The sequence below is a fragment of the Pristiophorus japonicus genome, chromosome 14 (genome assembly GCF_044704955.1).
Source record: "Pristiophorus japonicus isolate sPriJap1 chromosome 14, sPriJap1.hap1, whole genome shotgun sequence".
Taxonomy (NCBI): domain Eukaryota; kingdom Metazoa; phylum Chordata; class Chondrichthyes; family Pristiophoridae; genus Pristiophorus; species Pristiophorus japonicus.
Window position 1 is genome coordinate 163,319,746 of NC_091990.1, and position 21,651 is coordinate 163,341,396.

Consider the following 21,651-nt stretch of genomic DNA (forward strand, 5'->3'; position numbering starts at 1 on the left):
TGGTGCAGTATGTTTGATGGAAGATGGAGCTTGCTGTAGAAAGGGAAATAGAATCCATTTTCTGAACCATGATGTTCTTATATTTCAGGATAAAGTTGACTTTGTCTTAGTAGTGACAAAACCAGAAAATGGCATGGACAAACATGAAGTTAATAGGAAGATTTACCTGAGAAAGCTGAGAAAAAAGGGCTTCCGAATAATGGTGAGTAGGATAATAACAATGTGGATCTGAAGCATGATTATAAGGTAGAGATACCACAAAAGTTAACTGTAGAAATAACCTCTCAATATTGGAATCGCTAGTTTATTGAATAGAATTTCATATTGGTTTAATAAATACTCAGTTGAAATATTTAAGGAGAATTGGATTGATCCCAGTTTGAACAGGGAGTTGTGAGATAGATTTTTTTTTAAATAGGAGCAATTAGGTATTCAAACAGGACATGGGGGCTGTAGTGAGTGGATAGTCTTGGTCTGGAGCACATCGTTGGTTTGTTCAAGTTGGGAATCCACTGTTGGAGCTCCTCAAACATGGTGCCTCTAGCCCAGCAAAGGTTTCCAATATAATCACTGTTCACTGTATGTTGCATCACTTTGCTGCACAAAGATGAATAAGCATGCAGCAGGCTGAAGCTGTTCAAGGTGCAGCAATGGCACTGTTGGAAATAAGCTGCTCTAAAGATAATGGTAATGTTTACATAGCAACTTGCTTCTATTGCCTATCATCTTGCTTACATTAGAGACTCTATCAACTGTGGTTCTTCTAGTGTTTAATCTTCTACTATATCTAAGTGCTCCCTGTGTGGGAGGAGAAAATATGTTAGCAGACTGCTGTTGGCCAGTGAGTGCCTCAAGGAATGGAAATGATGTACCTCTGGATGTAGGGTCAACACTGGAGCCAAGTCTGACAAAACAGTATCTGTAAGTGACTTCCCGCTAAAGAAATGTGTTCAATTCTTTGAGGAGAATGGATGTGTGGCTTTCCTGAGAGGAAGCTGCCTCCTCTGTCCCTTCTTCTGACATTTTCCAGGTAGGGGCCATTGCTCAAGATGACCAGTGATCTGCATCAAGCAGACCGCTGGCTATCAGTAAGGTCTGGGAAACCTGCCATCGGAGCTCTCTCCTCGAGTGTCTCAAATCTAGCCGGTGTAGACTTCTGTTAGCTGGAGCCCAAGGTCTTCATAGCCTTCATGAAAGAAACTGCACGTTGGCTTGATCTCTCTGTCCTCCGGAGCTCCCCTGTATTACCGTTCTGACAATCGTATGTACAATACTATCGAGAGGTCAGAAATGCAAATACAGCACATTCTATGGTATCCCTTGCAGGGTGTTCACTGCTGCCCCAAACATTTGGTATTAATCAACTGCCTTCTGAATGCAGCCCCAGAATGCTCAAAATAGATGCCCAGGTACCTCATTGCCACCTCCACTTGCTCCTCGCCACATGGTCTATGCTTCACGCAATGTTCTCCTCATGCTCACCAGCTGACATTTTCTGATTGGTTTAGGCCAATTTGTGTATGCAAATTGAGTATGCAAATTTGGTGATCCTGAATGGGAATTAGAATGGAGATCTGTTACACTGCATCTATGTCCATTTTCCACCCGCCCCATTTTCTGCCGTTATTTTTGGTGGCCACAGAAAGTGTCCAAACTTTTTGGGGGGGAATACCATTGGGTGAACAGAGGGCTGAGGATGTGTCAGGTAAAAAGGTATTATGAAGGTGCCACCTGAGTATCAGAAAAGGGAGTCAATGCTGAAGAGCCAGGAATATTACTAGGCATGAAACTTCTGTTCTCAAACAACATCTGACTCACCATGAGTAATTCCTCAAAGAATGTGTGTATGTATATATATCTGCTCCAGAACACGAAAAATCAGTGGGAGGGGCCAGAAAATCTGCATACATTAAGTGTGTTTGGGCATCACACCTGTCTAAATGCAAATAAAAACCTGCCATCTTCTGGAGGGTTCCCCTGGCACCCAGAAAGAAGATTTCAAGTTTGTAAGGGGGCCAATAAAATCAATGTTAAAACAGTTTTTTTTAACCTGTCTTTTGGGATTGAGGCTGTATCCCAGGCCTGGACACTGAAGGTGGACCCCACCTGACAAGGCAGCAATATATTCTCCTCTTCTAAAGGAGTGTACCAGCCTTCAAAGGTACCCTAATATTTTCAGGAATTCCAACTGAGAGCGCTCTGACCGTAAAGGGTGAGCAGGGGGGTGTGGGGCTGATTTTCCTCGAATACTTTAGGCGCTAAAAGGCCTCCGAGGTGGCCAAGATGGGGTCTTTAGCTGCAATGCCAGTTTACCCACATTGATCACAAGATGCCATCTCGGTAAAGGAGTTGGAGCGCGTGCGTGGAACAGCCGCCTGGAGGATCATTAAGGGGCTGATTGAAAATTAAATTGCCTGCTAGCGCTCATTAACGAGACTGCATGGCATTCTGATGGGCAACTTTTCAATTCACAACCTCTCCTAACAGCGATCAGCTGAACGGCAGAAAGCAGGATTTTGAGCGCTATTTAAAGCCAAGCTCAGCTTTCAGTGTTCATTTGCTGACTGAGAGCGACTGACTACACTGAGACACATCGGCCGAAATTTCCCCCTAAAAATAATGGGCAGGTTTGCAGCATGGGGGCAGTTAACTTTCTAAAAATGGGATTCCCGAACTGATGCCGCCCACTTCTGGTTTTGACGGAGGCGGGATGGGTAGGGGTGGCCAACCAACCTGCTCTCGGGGGTGGTACCTTAATTTAAATATTGTAATGAGGCCGGCAGCCTCTTTTTGCACCTCCCATTTTGAATTTAACCCTGTGCGACTGGTTTCACACAATTCATGAAACCTCAGCGTTAAACCGATGCAGGGACTGCTGCATCCTCTTGGATCCAGGGTCCATACCTAACCTAGCCCCTGCGGTGGGAGACCACACCATGAGACCCTGCCGATCGCCTTCCCAGGTCTCCGATCTTCACCATCAGGCCTCCCCCCTCACCCCACCGATGATGCTGAGGCCAACCACAATCCTCCGGTGGCCGGCCCTGATCCTCTCTCTCAACCCCCCGCGCCCCCCTCCCTGGCTGAACCCCCCCCCACACCGTCGACCCCGTACGATCCCCGATCCCCCCTCCTGATCCTCGGCTGACCCCCCCCCCCCCCCCCCATCCCGATCCCCTGCCAATCCTCCAATCCCTGACCCCCTGCTGATCATCCGACCCACCTCCCCTCCCCCTCCAGCGACCCACGATCCCCTCCCGATTGACAACCTTGCTGATTCCCGACCTCCCCTGATCGCCGATCATGCCAGAGAATACCAGGGGCAGAGAGCTCTAAGATTCAACAAGATTGTGAGATCCCTATGGTCCAGGGAGCCACTGACTATACACATGTGGCCATTCGAGTCCCTCATTTAAAGTGGGAGGTGTTCAGGAACAGGAAGGGATTCCATTCCCTCAATGTGCAGCTTGTCTGTGACCACCACCAGCAGCTCATGGTGCAGTGAATGCCTGGAATCCAGACAGTTGCCACGATGCGTTTATAATGAGACAGTAGTCCATGTTTGAGCCCTAACGCAATGTGCATGGCTGGCTACTGGGTGACCAGGGTCACCCTCTGATGTCATGGCTTATGACTCCCCTGGGAAAACCCCAGACACCAGCTGAGCACTCATACAATGGGAGCCACTTAGCCACCGGGAATATCATTGAGCTGACCATTGGGGTCCTCCAGCAGAGGTTCCGATGCCTTGACCAGTGAGGAGGCGCCCTGCAGCACTCGGCCGAAAAGGTCTCCAGATTCGTGGTATTTGCTGCATGACCCATAATCTGGCGATCATGAGAGACCAGCCGTTACCACCTGTAATTGTGCCAGAGTGTCAAGCTCTCAGGAGCGAGGGAGGGGGGGCAGGAGGGGGAGGAGGAGAAGGAAGAGGAGGAGGAGAAGGACGAGGAAGAGGAGGAGGAAGAGGGGAGTACCAGTGGGTTCCAGAAAGACGGTCCGCATGGTAGACAGTTGAGGGACGCTCGTTGCCATCTAATTGAAGAGCGCTTTTACGAGACATGCCACACTGTCAGCCTTCGGAGCGCTGTGCCACAAGATAAATCTTCCACGACTTAGGATCCTTCAAGCAGTCCATCATCTGTATTCAATCCTTCCCCATCAAGACCACAATAAAAAAGACCACCAATTCCACCACTACCCAATTACCATTATCACTCTTTATCTAAATATTAGCAAAAACAATAGAAACACAACCAACAACACTTACAAATATTCGCCCTTGTGATTACCCTTAGTGGCTGTCTATAATTGCTCTTGCCTAATCTGGTGCTGCTGTGAAGTGCAATCGAAGTGGCAGCAGCAGGCGAGATGGGTGGCTACGGAGATTTTGAAGAGGGCAGTTCAGATGTCCTCCTGCGATGCCTTCGAGAGGCTGTGGGCCGAGATGGCCCCGCCTAAGACTACACCATCTCAGCATGGGCTTCAGCAGTCTGGGCTGCACCTGCATGAATTGCTTGTCAGTGGCAGTCTGGGCTGACAGGCAACTGCAAGGACAATGGTGGCGTGGCAGGAGAGGAAGCAGCAATGCTGGCATCCAGAGAGAGGCAAGTAGGTTCCTGCCCCATGATTCCCACGCCTCTACCTCAGGCCCTTGTTCTGGTGGGCATCGGAGACACTGTGCAAGCCCCTTACAACCGAGTTCCCCAGAGCCACCATGGCAACTGCCCGAGCTTCCATTGCAGCACAGTGCCATTCCAAGGGAGACGCAAGTACTGCAACGGAAGCTGATTGTGGGGTCCCATTGCAGCACTTTGTCGTTCCATGCAAGTTGCAATGATTACATTGGAAGCTGCAATCTCAGTCATCAGACGCTGCACGATGTCTGGCTCCACAGGTTGCTGACTGACGTTGACCAGCGTCTCTTCACTGGAGAGGACGGGTTCCAGGCTCTGTGTCAAGCCATGGACCAAGGTGGATGTGGGCTCCTCCGTCCTCCTAGCCATGACCTATTGACCTATAAGCTTTCAGGCAGGCTCTTCATTGCACCAAGCATTTAGTTTGTCACACCCATAAGCCTTCTTCAGGAGCTTGGCCCTGACAGGTTCTTATCTGACTCCCCTACAGCAGAATTAGTATGTGACCTTGTCCCTTCCATCCTGAGCCCCCAAGTGCCCAGTGCGTCCCACTGTGGCGATACCTCTTCTAAGCTAACCTCTACGTTACACAAGGTGCCTGTCTCTGAGCTGGTGCCTGCGACAGTGGTAGTTACTGACACAGTGCATTCTTCCTCGCTCTCGTCCTCCTCCTCTGTGGCGGGGGGGGGGGGGGGTTGCGTGGCTGTTGCTCATCTTGTACTCCCTCTATGGTGGGGGTGGGGGGAGCACGGGCGGGGGGGGGGAGGGGACCTGGTTCCTGCTCCTGGGAGCCTGCAATGATCGTGCTGGAGGGGTTAGGATGCAGCGCATGTGGCCACTATAGGAAGGTGTGTGTGATGAGACCATATGGAGCTTGGGAATGAGGGTAGCTTTGGAGGATTAGGGATCAGGAGTAGTTGTGCATCTGTAAGGAAGCTGGAGAGGCCACATACCTACAGGCAATATGTCCCCTGCTCTGCCTCTGGCCATAGCATCTCCCACTCCACTCCTGATCACGGCCAGCAATGCCTCCTCAAGAGGAATGATGTTATACAGGGGTGGTTGACCTCCCCCGGTCAGGTACTGCTGCTGCCTGTTGTGTGCTGTCTTGTCCTGGAAGAGAAAGACTGGTGATTGTGAATGAGAGCATTGGCAGGTATGTGTCTGTGATGCCTCACATGGTTGAAGAGCTGTGAGCAATGTCTGAGCGCCTGTGAAGGGATCAATAGTGTGGCATGTGTGAATGTAGTGTATAGTTAGATGGCAGATGCAGTATGTTGAAGCTGTGATGGTGGTGCAGTTATTGAGAAGTATGTTTGTGAGATGGGATCTTACCTTGATTACTCGTGTCAAATCATTGCATTTCTGGGGCCAGGGCTCCTGGCTGTCACCTCTCTGGCGATTTCATTCCGCGTGCGCTGCATTAGCTGCCTCTCTGGCCTCCTTCCGTCCTGTGGGTAGAGGATATCCCTCCTCCTCTGTACCCCCTGCACTAGGACCTCGAGTGTCATGTCCGAGAGCCTGGGTTCCCTCTGTCTAGATCCTTGAGCCATCCTGCCACATTGGCTTCTCTCCCAGCCTGCGCACTCCACACCTTCAGTGGCAGTGGGTGAGTGCAGGCTACATATACAGCAGCAGGAAAATTGTGCCTGATCAGTGCTTCGGGGCTAAACTTGCAGGTGTTGGTTTCAGCACCCATAGGCATGTTTAAATCATAATTATCATCAGTTAGCCTGAAAATTGCATGCTCAATCGACATATTCAAACAGACATTTCTTATTAGCACAGCATCCATTTAGTGCCTGTTGTCACCCTGTGGCCAAAATAACCCTCTATGTCTCTGACAAAGCTGAGTGGAAACTCTGAGCCTTGGATGTTGTTCTGCCTTTTTGCTGTGCACCCACCCTGAGTACGTGCCAGCTTGCCTGACCGGAGTCATTGCCAGACTCCTCACCTGCTTTCAGTGCTTTCCAACCGTCATGTTTACCAGATCCCTCAAAGTGCTTCTTAACTCACCAGCTTGCATTGGAAGCAAATAACATTATTTAATGCAAAAAAAATCAAATAATCAGAACAATACAAAACACGAACTTTGGAATTTCACCCACATCCCCCTTCCACCCCCACTACCCTACCTCCTCTGTGCCCGCCCCTGGAAAAAACTCTTTCCTGACTCTCTTACAACTGCATTTACAAACTGCCAACTGTCCAGCCTTTGGCCCTCCATTCACCAGGACATCTCTGCAGCTACCGATCTGCTCAATCACACCCTCGCCCCAGCTTTGATGCCCTAGTCCCTGTTAAAACAATTACTCTCTCACACCCTGGCCATTACCTCTGGTACAGCTCTCATCTTCGCTCCCTTGGGTCCAAGGGACGCAGACTTGAACGGACTTGCCGGACAACTGGTTTAGCCATTCACCACCAGAATGGTCCACATAAAGCATTATTGGGTCCTGCCCTCATCTGCCAAAATTGCTCACCATTGAAGAATCATTCTGGAATGTAAAGATAATCCCCGGCTTCTATTCTCCACTGCTAACTGTCTTTTTAAACCCCTCTCCCCAGTCTCCTCCCTCACTCTGACAATAAGTGTGAGGAGCTCATGGACGACTTTGTCTCTAAGATTGAGACCATCCGTTCGGCCGCCTCCGCTTCTTCCCTTCCTTCCCCTAGCCCACTGGCCAAACTTCCTCTAAGGATCCCCGTGCCCTAGCCCTGACCCCACATCTTTCTCCAGTTTCTCTCCGATCTCCCTCATGACCTTTCCGAGCTCATCCTGTCCATGGGACCCATTTCTTGCTCCCTCGACCCTATTCCCACCAACGTGCTGACCATCCAACTTCTTTTTCTGGTTCCCATGTTAGCTGACATTATTAACGATTCTCTCTCCTCAGGTACTATCCCTCCTCTCCCTCAAATCTGCCGTCATCACCCCTCTCCTCAAAAAACAATCCTTGCTCCCTACGTCCTTGCACACCACTGCACATCTCCAACCTTCCTTTCCTCTTCAAAGTCCTTGAATGTGTTGTTGTCTCCCAAATCCGTGCCCACCTTTCCACAACTCAACGTTTGTATCCCTCCAATCCAGTTTCCGTGCCTGCCACAGTACAGAAACGGCTCTCATCCAAGTCTCAAATGACATTCTTTGTGACCGTGACATAGAAACATAGAAACATAGAAAATAGGTGCAGGAGTAGGCCATTCGGCCCTTCTAGCCTGCACCGCCATTCAATGAGTTCATGGCTGAACATTCAACTTCAGTACCCCATTCCTGCTTTCTCGCCATACCCCTTGATCCCCCTAGCAGTAAGGACCTCATCTAACTCCTTTTTGAATATATTTAGTGAATTGGCCTCAACAACTTTCTGTGGTAGAGAATTCCACAGGTTCACCACTCTCTGGGTGAAGAAGTTCCTCCGCATCTCGGTCCTAAATGGCTTACCCCTTATCCTTAGACTGTGACCCCTGGTTCTGGACTTCCCCAACATTGGGAACATTCTTCCTGCATCTAACCTGTCTAACCCCGTCAGAATTTTATATGTTTCTATGAGGTCCCCTCTCATTCTTCTGAACTCCAGTGAATACAAGCCCAGTTGATCCAGTCTTTCTTGATAGGTCAGTCCCGCCATCCCGGGAATCAGTCTGGTGAACCTTCGCTGCACTCCCTCAATAGCAAGAATGTCCTTCCTCAGGTTAGGAGACCAAAACTGTACACAATACTCCAGGTGTGGCCTCACCAATGCCCTGTACAACTGTAGCAACACCTCCCTGCCCCTGTACTCAAATCCCCTTGCTATGAAGGCCAACATGCCATTTGCTTTCTTAACCGCCTGCTGCACCTGCATGCCAACCTTCAATGACTGATGTACCATGACACCCAGGTCTCTTTGCACCTCCCCTTTTCCTAATCTGTCACCATTCAGATAATAGTCTGTCTCTCTGTTTTTACCACCAAAGTGGATAACCTCACATTTATCCACATTATACTTCATCTGCCATGCATTTGCCCACTCACCTAACCTATCCAAGTCGCTCTGCAGCCTCACAGCATCCTCCTCGCAGCTCACACTGCCACCCAACTTAGTGTCATCCGCAAACTTGGAGATACTACACTCAATCCCCTCATCTAAATCATTAATGTACAGTGTAAACAGCTGGGGCCCCAGCACAGAACCCTGCGGTACCCCACTAGTCACTGCCTGCCATTCTGAAAAGTACCCATTTACTCCTACTCTTTGCTTCCTGTCTGACAACCAGTTCTCAATCCATGTCAGTACACTACCCCCAATCCCATGTGCTCTAACTTTGCACATCAATCTCTTGTGTGGGACCTTGTCGAACGCCTTCTGAAAGTCCAAATATACCACATCAACTGGTTCTCCCTTATCCACTCTACTGGAAACATCCTCAAAAAATTCCAGAAGATTTGTCAAGCATGATTTCCCTTTCACAAATCCATGCTGACTTGGACCTATCATGTCACCTCTTTCCAAATGCACTGCTATGACATCCTTAATAATTGATTCCATCATTTTACCCACTACCGATGTCAGGCTGACCGGTCTATAATTCCCTGTTTTCTCTCTCCCTCCTTTTTTAAAAAGTGGGGTTACATTGGCTACCCTCCACTCCATAGGAACTGATCCAGAGTCAATGGAATGTTGGAAAATGACTGTCAACGCATCCACTATTTCCAAGGCCACCTCCTTAAGTACTCTGGGATGCAGTCCATCAGGCCCTGGGGATTTATCGGCCTTCAATCCCATCAATTTCCCCAACACAATTTCCCGGCTAATAAGGATTTCCCTCAGTTCCTCCTCCTTACTAGACCCCCCGACCCCTTTTATAACCGGAAGGTTGTTCGTGTCCTCCTTCGTGAATACCGAACCAAAGTACTTGTTCAATTGGTCCGCCATTTCTTTGTTCCCCGTTATGACTTCCCCTGATTCTGACTGCAGGGGACCTACGTTTGTCTTTACTAACCTTTTTCTCTTTACATATCTATAGAAACTTTTGCAATCCGTCTTAATGTTCCCTGCAAGCTTCTTCTCATACTCCATTTTCCCTGCCCTAATCAAACCCTTTGTCCTCCTCTGCTGAGTTCTAAATTTCTCCCAGTCCCCAGGTTCGCTGCTATTTCTGGCCAATTTGTATGCCACTTCCTTGGCTTTAATACTATCCCTGATTTCCCTTGATAGCCACGGTTGAGCCACCTTCCCTTTTTTATTTCTATGCCAGACAGGAATGTACAATTGTTGTAGTTCATCCATGCGGTCTCTAAATGTCTGCCATTGCCCATCCACAGTCAACCCCTTAAGTATCATTCGCCAATCCATCTCAGCCAATTCACGCCTCATACCTTCAAAGTTAGCCTTCTTTAAGTTCTGGACCATGGTCTCTGAATTAACTGTTTCATTCTCCATCCTAATGCAGAATTCCACCATATTATGGTCACTCTTCCCCAAGGGGCCTCGCACAACGAGATTGCTAATTAATCCTTTCTCATTACATAACACCCAGTCTAAGATGGCCTCCCCCCTAGTTGGTTCCTCGACATATTGGTCTAAAAAACCATCCCTTATGCACTCCAGAAAATCCTCCTCCACCGTATTGCTTCCAGTTTGGTTAGCCCAATCTATGTGCATATTAAAGTCACCCATTATAACTGCTGCACCTTTATTGCACGCACCCCTAATTTCCTGTTTGATGCCCTCCCCAACATCACTACTACTGTTTGGAGGTCTGTACACAACTCCCACTAACGTTTTTTGCCCTTTGGTGTTCTGCAGCTCTACCCATATAGATTCCACATCATCCAAGCTAATGTCCTTCCTAACTATTGCCTTAATCTCCTCCTTAACCAGCAATGCTACCCCACCTCCTTTTCCTTTTATTCTATCCTTCCTGAATGTTGAATACCCCTGGATGTTGAGTTCCCAGCCCTGCTCATCCTGGAGCCACGTCTCCGTAATCCCAATCACATCATATTTGTTAACATCTATTTGCACAGTTAATTCATCCACCTTATTGCGGATACTCCTTGCATTAAGACACAAAGCCTTTAGGCTTGTTTTTTTAACACCCTCTGTCCTTTTAGAATTTTGCTGTACAATGGCCCTTTTTGTTCTTTGCCTTGGGTTTCTCTGCCCTCCACTTTTCCTCATCTCCTTTCTGTCTTTTGTTTTTGCCTCCTTTTTGTTTCCCTCTATCTCCCTGCATTGGTTCCCATCCCCCTGCCATATTAGTTTAACTCCTCCCCAACAGCACTAGCAAACACTCCCCCGAGGACATTGGTTCCGATTCTGCCCAGGTGCAGACCGTCCGGATTGTACTGGTCCCACCTCCCCCAGAACCGGTTCCAATGCCCCAGGAATTTGAATCCCTCCCTGCTGCACCATTGCTCAAGCCACGTATTCATCTGAGCTATCCTGCGATTCCTACTCTGACTAGCACGTGGCACTGGTAGCAATCCCGAGATTACTACTTTTGAGGTCCTACTTTTTAATTTAGCTCCTAGCTCCTTAAATTCATTTCGTAGGAACTCATCCCTTTTTTTACCTATGTCATTGGTACCAACGTGCACCACGACAACTGGCTGTTCTCCCTCCCTTTTTAGAATGTCCTCCACCCGCTCCGAGACATCCTTGACCCTTGCACCAGGGAGGCAACATACCATCCTGGAGTCTCGGTTGCGGCCGCAGAAACGCCTATCTATTCCCCTTACAATTGAATCCCCTATCACTATCGCTCTTCCACTCTTTTTCCTGCCCTCCTGTGCAACAGAGCCAGCCACGGTGCCATGAACTTGGCTGCTGCTGCCCTCCCCTGATGAGTCATCCCCCTCAACAGTACTCAAAGCGGTGTATCTGTTTTGCAGGGGGATGACCACAGGGGACCCCTGCACTACCTTCCTTGCACTACTCTTCCTGCTGGTCTTCCATTCCCTCGCTGGCTGTGGACCCTTCTCCTGCAGTAAGACCAACTCGCTACACGTGATACTCACGTCATTCTCAGCATCGTGGATGCTCCAGAGTGAATCCACCTTCAGCTCCAACTCCGCAACGCGGACCGTCAGTAGCCGGAGGTGGACACACTTCCCGCACATGTAGTCGTCAGGGACACTGGTGTTGTCCCCGTGTTCCCACATGGTACAGGAGGAGCATATCACGTGACCGAGCTGTCCTGCCATGACTTAACCCTTAGATACACTTAAATTGCCGACAACAATGTTAAAAGTTACTGACTAATAAAGAAAAAGAAAAACTACTCACCAATCAGCAGCCAATCACTTACCACGTTGGCTGTGACGTCACCTTTTGATTTCCTTCTACTTCTTTTTTGCCTTTTCTCCCAGCTGGAGCTGCACCGCTACGCCTCTCTGGACTCCCGCCTCTCTCGACGCTCCCCGGACTGCTGAGCCTTTTACAGGCCGCTGCCTCTCTGGACTCCCGCCTCTCTCGACGCTCCCCGGACTGCTGAGCCTTTTATAGGCCGCTGCCTCTCTGGACTCCCGCCTCTCTCGACGCTCCCCGGACTGCTGAGCCTTTTACAGGCCGCTGCCTCTCTGGACTCCCGCCTCTCTCGACGCTCCCCGGACTGCTGAGCCTTTTATAGGCCGCTGCCTCTCTGGACTCCCGCCTCTATCCCTCCTCGTCCTTCTTGACCTGCCTGCAGCCTTTGACATAGTTGACCACTCCATCCTCCTCCAACACCTCTCCACCATCGTCCAGCTGGGTGGGACTGCACTCACCTGGTTCCATTCTTATCTATCTAATCGTAGCCAGAGAATCACCTGCAACAGCTTCTCTTCCCACCCCCGCATCTTTACCTCTGGTGTCTCCCAAGGATCTTTCCTTGGCCCCCTCCTATTTCTCATTTACATGTTGCCCCTTGGCGATATCATCCAAAAACACAGCGTCAGTTTCCGCATACATGCTGATGACACCCAGCTCACCCATCACCTCTGAGCTCACTGACCTACATTGGCTCTCAGTTAAGCAACACCTCGATTTCAAAATTCTCATCCTTGTTTTCAAATCCCGCCATGGCCTCGCCCCTCCCTATTTCTGTAATCTCCTCCAGCCCCACAATGCCCAAGATGTCTGCGCTCCTTTAATTCTGCCCTCTTGAATATCCCTGATTATAATCTCTCGACCATTGGTGGCCGTGCCTTCTGTTGTCTCGGCCCCAAGCTCTGGAACTCCCTGCCTCAACCTCTCCGCCTCTCCTCCTTCAAGGGTCACCTGCGCTAATTTCTCCTTAAATGGCTCAGTGGGGTTTTTTTGTCTTACAATACTCCTGTGAAGCGCCTTGGGATGTTTCACGCTTCACTATGTTATAAATACAAGTTGTTGTTGTTTATCTGAGGTAATTTTCACAGGAACTTGATGTACGTTGCTATATGCGAGGTGCTGTTTATTTAGCAGGTTTAGTAGGTGCTATATGTGTGCTAAGCAAAATGTTGTACTTTTAAGTTTTGCAATTGTTTAATATTTATGTATTTTGTAATTAATTTCCAGTGGTTCGAACAACTGATTTTAAAATATTTGTTTCTGACAAAGAAATAAAAAAAACAGCAGAATGGCAACTTCTAGAAAGACTGTTTAGTCAAGTTGGAAGAAGGTTCTGATTAAAAGTCTTGAATGTAAATGTTGATTTAAAGCAGAACCCTTTAGTAATACTGTGACAGAGATTTTAGCAGAAATGAAAAGGTACACATTATTTTAATCCTTGCTTCATTTTTATATTTCTTGGTCTTCACTATAAAAACAAATATCCAAGCATGAAAAAAGAAAAAGACGTGCCTTAATATAGCGCCTTTCATGACTGCCGGACGTCCCAAAGCGTTTTACAGCCAATTAAGTACTTTTTGAAGTGTAGTCACTGTTGTAATGTAGGAAACGAGGCAGCCAATTTTGCACACAGCAAGTTCCTACAAACAGCAATGTGATGATGACCAGATAATCTTTTTTTTAAAGTGATTGGATAATTATTGTCCAGGTCACCAGGGATAACTCCCCTGTTCTTCTTCGAAACAGTGCCATGAGATCTTTTACATCCACCTGATAGAGCATCTCATCTGAAAGACAACAACTCCGCCAGTGTTGAACTCCCGCAGTACTGCACTGTAGTGTAGATTTTTGTGCTCAAGTGTCTGGAGTGGAACTATAAACCCACAACCTTCTGACTCAGAGGCACGAGTGCTATCCACTGAGCCAAAGCAAGATAGCCTGTCTTTCTGATATTGTAGATAAGGACTGTGTTTTAAATGAATTATGATTTGTGTTATACATTTTTACTAAACATTGAATGTTATAACCTCAAACCATAATGGAAGCACAGAGGGGACTGTAAAGCAAAACATTAATGTTTAAAGCTACATTTAGAAAAACTATTGGTTAAAGCAGGGAGCAGTAAAGTTGGTGTCCTTTAGTTTATGTAATACAGGTCAGATAATTGGAGATTATATTATCTGTGAGTTTTTGCAATTTGATATTGTAGCTGGCCATGATGTGTTGGTTTTGATCAAAGAATTTTAATCACTTTTGGCTGACTCGTTTAACTAATTGTACAAGAGAAATATAGTGAGACATGCTCCTAACACTAATTTATGACTCACCATGAGTATTGTCATGAAGATTTGCTAGTATATATATTTTTTAATCAACTTGGAGAGTTGGGTGTTCTACACATCTTTTGCCTTCAAACTCAATTGTCGTTATCCACGTGCTAAATCTTCAGTTCAACAAGGTCCCAAAATCTATCAGCAGTGGAACTGAATTGCACTCTAACCTAGTAGCTGAGGGATACAGTCTTCCAAAACCCTTAATCACAGTCATGTTTTTCCAAAGTTCATCTGATCCTTCAGAGGCATCCACAACCGCAACAGTTCACCCGATCGCTCAGAAGTTCACATTATAGTTCACCAAATCGTTCATAGACTCTACCAAGGTACATGATAATGTTCAAGCTACCTATAGGGGTCAGTGGATGATAACATCAGGGTGCAGGTGGAGAGTATGGACTCAGGCAGCAGAATTCACTGCTTAAGTAATTTATATCGTTTTTTTTTAGAACATTGATATCGGAAGTGTAAAAAATGATCCAATTTAAAAAAATCACAAAAATCAGTTTTCTTCCATCCCAGAAAAAAGAAGATGACCACAATTTGTATTTTGGAATTCAAGCCCGTGAAGAGATCTTTGCCAAATACATTCAGCACCTAAATATTTCCAAGAGAGGATATAATGATACTGGATCAGGCACGATTTCAAAAGCAACCAGGTATTGATGGTAAACGAGTATGGTATGTACTTGATAATTAACCAAGTATGCCTGATCCTCTACATGAGATTGAGTAAGTTCTGGGATTCTTCTGCTGTATGGAATTGAGAAGTGCTCTCTAGAACCACAACATGGAGCTAAGCTAACAATGATTACCCCCCCATCCATAAATATGTATTTCATTACTGATCAGATTATTTAGGGTTCATGATTGGATCAGCCATGATCGTATTAAATGGCGGAGCAGGCTCGAGGGACCGCATGGCCTCCTCCTGCTCCTATTTCTTATGTTCTTAAGAGTACCCATCCCTTCCACACATGTATGTAATATTGAATATAGATTGTGCCATCAGTAAACTTCACTGCCTTTTAGAGTCCCGATCACCTAATCTATACTGCATTTGAAATTAGATAGGAGATCTCAAAAGGTTTGCTCGCTCTATAGTGAAGAATTTTAAACTTAATTAAGTAATTGGGATCTTTGTATGACCATTTCCACCCTACATATGCAATCATCATTATGAAGTCCCATCACCCCATCTATATATGCAGTTATGTTGATCACTGGGAATCCCTTCCTATTTCTCATTCATGTATTAAGTGTAGAATGAAGGAGGCTATTGGGAACCCACCCATCATATACACACACACAAACCACGCAGCTGAGCATGAATATTGATTAAGTCATGAGGAGTCTCATACACTGCAATGGGCTGATTTTTTTAGCATTCTAAACAGATAAAATCTTGAGGTCATCATCAAGGTTTAAATAACTAAGCAGTGATTGTGTTGACAAGAAGTTAAGAAAAGACTTATGATAATTTAATGATTAGAAATGGAATAATTAATAAAATAATGAAAATGAAAGAACCCAGTAGAGACTGAGAGATAGTTAATCCATTGTGATCTTATAAACAGAAATGTCATGTATTAGCCAATTTTGCAAAAAACATGACACAAAGATTAGTGGGAAAGCGGGTTGTGTAGAGGACACAGAGAGGCTGCAAAGAGATTTAGATAGGTTAAGCGAATGGGCTAAGGTTTGGCAGATGGAATACAATGTCGGAAAATGTGAGGTCATCCATCTTGGGAAAAAAAACAGTAAAAGGGAGTATTATTTGAATGGGGAGAAATTACAACATGCTGCGGTGCAGAGGGACCTGGGGGTCCTTGTGCATGAATCCCAAAAAGTTAGTTTGCAGGTGCAGCAGGTAATCAGGAAGGCGAATGGAATGTTGGCCTTCATTGCGAGAGGGATGGAGTACAAAAGCAGGGAGGTCCTGCTGCAACTGTACAGGGTATTGGTGAGGCCACACCTGGAGTACTGCGTGCAGTTTTGGTCACCTTACTTAAGGAAGGATATACTAGCTTTGGAGGGGGTACAGAGATGATTCACTAGGCTGATTCCGGAGATGAGGGGGTTACCTTATGATGATAGATTGAGTAGACTGGGTCTTTACCCGTTGGAGTTCAGAAGGATGAGGGGTGATCTTATAGAAACATTTAAAATAATGAAAGGGATAGACAAGATAGAGGCAGAGAGGTTGTTTCCACTGGTCGGGGAGACTAGAACTAGGGGGCACAGCCTCAAAATATGGGGGAGACAATTTAAAACCAAGTTGAGAAGGAATTTCTTCTCCCAGAGGGTTGTGAATCTGTGGAATTCTCTGCCCAAGGAAGCAGTTGAGGCTAGCTCATTGAATGTATTCAAATCACAGATAGATAGATTTTTAACCAATAAGGGAATTAAAGGTTATGGGGAGCGGGCGGGTAAGTGGAGCTGAGTCCACGGCCAGATTAGCCATGATGTTTTTGAATGGCGGAGCAGGCTCGAGGGGCTAGATGGCCTACTCCTGTTCCTAATTCTTATGTTCATATGTTCTTATACTGACCCAGCCTACTGCCCAAAGCTAATATGTTAACTTTATGTTTGTTACAGAATTCGAATTATAAATTTTATTCTTTGGAAGTCAAGGTATGCAGCAGCCGATGTAAATGAAGATGGTCCATATGGTAAACAAGATACCTTTAACAATAAGCAATCTGTATGTTAAACAAATTGTCCAACTGAAAGCACAGACGTAGACAGAATAGATATATTTGTCCTTTCTAAAGTTATGGAGGCTGTTGTTAACTCTAAAATTATCCATAACATTGAAAATCATATCCTAATCCATGATTTTTAGCATGACCATTTCATTGGTGCCCTTCTGGTCTATCTTACATACTTCTGGAATTCTGTTCCTGGAAAATGTTGGTATTTCTGAAAACTTGCAAACAAATTTCATGTTGAACATCACTTGGAAGAAGCACTGAGGGTAGCAAGGCACAGAATGTACTCTGGGTGGGGGACTTCAATGTCCATCGCCAAGAGTGGCTCGGTAGCACCACTACTGACCGAGCTGGCCGAGTCCTGAAGGACAAAGCTGCCAGACTGGGCCTGCGGCCGGTGGTGAGAGAACCAACACCAGCTCGTCCTCGCCAATCTGTCCATTGCAGATGCATCTGTCCATGACAGCATTGATAGCAGTGACTTCCGCACAATCCATGTGGAAACAAAATCCCATCTTCACACTAAGGACACCCTCCATCGCGCTGTGTGGCACTACCACCGTGCTAAATGGGATAGATTCTGAACAGATCTAACAGCTCAAAACTGGGCATCCATGAGGCACTGTGGGCCATCATCAACAGCAGAATTGTATTCCACCACAATCTGTAACCTCATGGTCTGGCTTATCCCTCACTCTAACATTCATCATCATCATAGGCAGTCCCTTGGAATCGAGGAAGACTTGCTTCCACTCCTGAAGTGAGTTCTTTGGTGGCTGAACAGTCCAATACGACAGTCACAGACTCTGTCACAGGTGAGGCAGATAGTCGTTGAGGGAAGGGGTGGGTGGGACAGGTTTGCCACACGCTCTTTCCGCTGCCTGTGCTTGGTTTCTGCACGCTCTCGGCGTTGTGACTCGAGGTGCTCAGCGCCCTCCCGGATGCACTTTCTCCACTTAGGGCAGTCTTTGGCCAGGGACTCCCAGGTGTCAGTGGGCATGTCGCACTTTATCAGGGAGGCTTTGAGAGTGTCCTTGTAACATTTCCGCTGCCCACCTTTGGCTCGTTTGCCGTGAAGGTGCTCCGCGTAGAGCACTTGCTTTGGGAGTTTCGTGTCTGGTATGCGAACTATGTGGCCTGGCCAGCAGAGCTGATCGAGTGTGGTCAGTGCTTCAACGCTGGGGATGTTAGCCTGGATGAGGACACTGATGTTGGTGCGCCTGTCCTCCCATCTGATTTGTAGGATCTTGCAGAGACATTGTTGGTGATATTTCTCCAGCGATTTGAGGTGTCTACTGTACATGGTCTACTTTTTAAAAAAGGGGGGAGAGAGAAAACAGGGAATTATAGACTGGTTAGCCTGACATCGGTAGTGGGAAAAATGCTAGAATCAATTATTAAAGATGTAATAGCAGCGCATTTGGAAAGCAGTGACAGGATCGGTCCAAGTCAGCATGGATTTATGAAAGGGAAATCAGGCTTGATAAATCTTCTAGAATTTTTTGAGGATGTAACTAGTAGAGTGGACAAGGGAAAACCAGTGGATGTGATGTATTTGGACTTTCAACAGGCTTTTGACAAGGTCCCACACAAGAGATTGGTGTGCAAAATTAAAGCACATAGTATTGGGGTAATGTATTGACGTGGATAGAGAACTGGTTGGCAGACAGGAAGCAGAGAGTCGGGATAAATGGGTCCTTTTCAGAATGGCAGGCAGTGACTAGTGGGGTGCCGTAGGGCTCAGTGCTGGGACCTCAGCTATTTACAATATACATCAATGATTTAGATGAAGGAATTGAGTGTAATATCTCCAAGTTTGCAGATGACACTAAGCTGGGTGGCGGTGTGAGCTGTGAGGAGGATGCTAAGAGGCTGCAGGGTGACTTGGACAGGTTAGGTGAGTAGGCAAATGCATAGCAAATGCAGTATAATGTGGATAAATATGAGGTTATCCACTTTGGTGGCAAAAACATGAAGGCAGAATATTATCTGAATGGCGGCAGATTAGGAAAAGGGGAGGTGCAACGAGACCTGGGTGTCATGGTTCATCAGTCATTGAAAGTTGGCATACAGGTACAGCAGGCGGTGAAGGCAAGTGGCATGTTGGCCTTCATAGCTCGGGGATTTGAGTATAGGAGCAGGGAGGACTTACTGCAGTTGTACAGGGCCTTGGTGAGGTCTCACCTGGAATATTGTGTTCAGTTTTGGTCTCCTAATCTGAGGAAGGACATTCTTGCTATTGAGGGAGTGCAGCGAAGGTTCACCAGACTGATTCCCGGGATGGCAGGACTGACATATGAGGAGAGACTGGATCGACTGGGCCTGTATTCACTGGAGTTTAGAAGAATGAGAGAGGATCTCATAGAAACATATAAAATTCTGACGGGACTGGACAGGTTAGATGCAGGAAGAATGTTCCCGGATTAGGGGAAGTCCACGGGTCACAGTCTAAGAAGGATAAGGGATAAGCCATCTAGGACCGAGATGAGGAGAAACATTTTCACCCAGAGAATTGTGAACCGATGGAATTCTCTACCACAGAGAGTTGTTGAGGCCAGTTCATTGGATATATTCAGAAGGGAGTTAGATGTGCCCCTTATGGCTAAAGGGATCAGGGGTATGGAGAGAAGGCAGGAGTAGGATATTGATGTTGCATGATCAGCCATGATCATATTGAATGGTGGTGCAGGCTCGAAGGGCCGAATTGCCTGCTCCTGCACCTATTTTCTACGTTTCTATGTCTCTGAGGGCAGTTTTACTACAGCCCTGTAGACCATGAGCTTGGTGGCAGTTTTGAGGGCCTGGTCTTCAAACACTCTTTTCCTCAGGCGGCCGAAGGCTGCACTGGCGCACTGGCGCACTGGAAGCGGTGTTGGATCTCGTCGTCGATGCCTGCTCTTGTTGATAGGAGGCTCCCGAGATATGGGAAGTGGTCCACGGTGTCCAGGGCCGCGCCGTGGATCTTGATGACTACGGGGCAATGCTGTGCGGCGACACCAAGCTGGTGGAGGACCTATGTCTTACGAATGTTTAGCGTAAGTCCCATGCTGTCGTTCGCCTCAGTAAATACATTGACTATGTCCTGGAGTTCAGCCTCTGAATGTGCGCAGATGCAGGCGTCGTTCTAACATTACCATCAAGCCAGGGAACCAACCCTGGTTCAATGATGAATGTAGAAGAGCATGCCAGAAGCAGCACCAGGCGTACCTAAAAATGAGGTGCCAACCCGGGGAAGCTGCAACTCAGGACTACATGCATGCTAAGCAGCAGAAGCAGCATGCTACAGACAAACCTAAGCGATCCCACAATCAACAGATCAGATCAAAGCTCTGCAGTCCTGAATGGTGTGAATGGTGGTGGAGAATTAAACAACTAACGGGAGGAGGGGGCTCCATGAACATCCCCCAGTAAACGAGCGCAAAAGACAAGGCTGAAGCGTTTGCAACCATTTTCAGCCAGAAGTGCCGAGTGGATGATCCATATCGGCCTCCTCCTGAGGTCCCCACCATCACAGAAGCCAGTCTTCAGCCAATTCGATTCATCAAAAGCTATAGGACCAGACAAAAACCCGGCTGTCGGGCTGAAGACTTGTGCTCCAGAGCTAGCTACGCCTCTAGCTAAGCTGTTCCAGTACAGCTATTTGAAATGTGTCCAGACAGATTATAAGTACTGAACATAAGAACATAAGAACGTAAGAATTAGGAACAGGAGTAGGCCATCTAGCCCCTCGAGCCTGCTCCGCCATTCAACAAGATCATGGCTTATCTGGCCGTGGACTCAGCTCCACTTACCCTCCCGCTCACCATAACCCTTAATTCCCTTATTGGTTAAAAATCTATCTATCTGTGATTTGAATACATTCAATGAGCTAGCCTCAACTGCTTCCTTGGGCAGAGAATTCCACAGATTCACAACCCTCTGGGAGAAGAAATTCCTTCTCAACTTGGTTTTAAATTGGCTCCCCCGTATTTTGAGGCTGTGCCCCCTAGTTCTAGTCTCCCCGACCAGTGGAAACAACCTCTCTGCCTCTATCTTGTCTATCCCTTTCATTATTTTAAATGTTTCTATAAGATCACCCTCATCCTTCTGAACTCCAACGAGTAAAGACCCAGTCTACTCAATCTATCATCATAAGGTAACCCCCTCATCTCCGGAATCAGCCTAGTGAATCGTCTCTGTACCCCCTCCAAAGCTAGTATATCCTTCCTTAAGAAAGGTGACCAAAACTGCACGCAGTACTCCAGGTGCGGCCTCACCAATACCCTATACAGTTGCAGCAGGACCTCCCTACTTTTGTACTCCATCCCTCTCGCAATGAAGGCCAACATTCCATTCGCCTTCCTGTTTACCTGCTGCACCTGCAAACTAACTTTTTGGGATTCATGCACAAGGAAGTCGCTAAAAACAGCTTTGGGCCCTGACTCTGTTAGGTGCATCGAGGAGGCTCAAGCACGTGGGGAGATCCCGTCCGAACTGACCCCCGTCCGGACGGAATTCCTCATTGGCGCCAAATCCCGGAACCTCCCTCGGGGGCCGGCGCCTCACAACTTGAGCCGCCTCAGGGAAATCCCCTCCGTGCCCTTCAGTTCCGCGCGGAGGGGTTTCCTGTACGGGCTGCTCCTGCACACTCTCAACTTTGCCATCCTCGCCTGCCGTCCGGACACGCCATGGCGTA

General features: G+C 47.2%; 1 protein-coding gene across 1 annotated transcript in view; it reads left to right on the top strand.

Annotated features, from left to right (window-relative positions):
* ano9b (anoctamin 9b) overlaps nucleotides 1-21,651 on the top strand; it is a 202,344-nt gene that overhangs the window by 56,227 nt on the left and 124,466 nt on the right. The window contains exons 3-5 of the mRNA XM_070898654.1: nucleotides 89-202; nucleotides 14,788-14,924; nucleotides 16,864-16,937. Of these exons, the coding sequence (XP_070754755.1) occupies nucleotides 89-202; nucleotides 14,788-14,924; nucleotides 16,864-16,937 (325 nt within the window). The remainder of the gene's footprint in view (nucleotides 1-88; nucleotides 203-14,787; nucleotides 14,925-16,863; nucleotides 16,938-21,651) is intronic.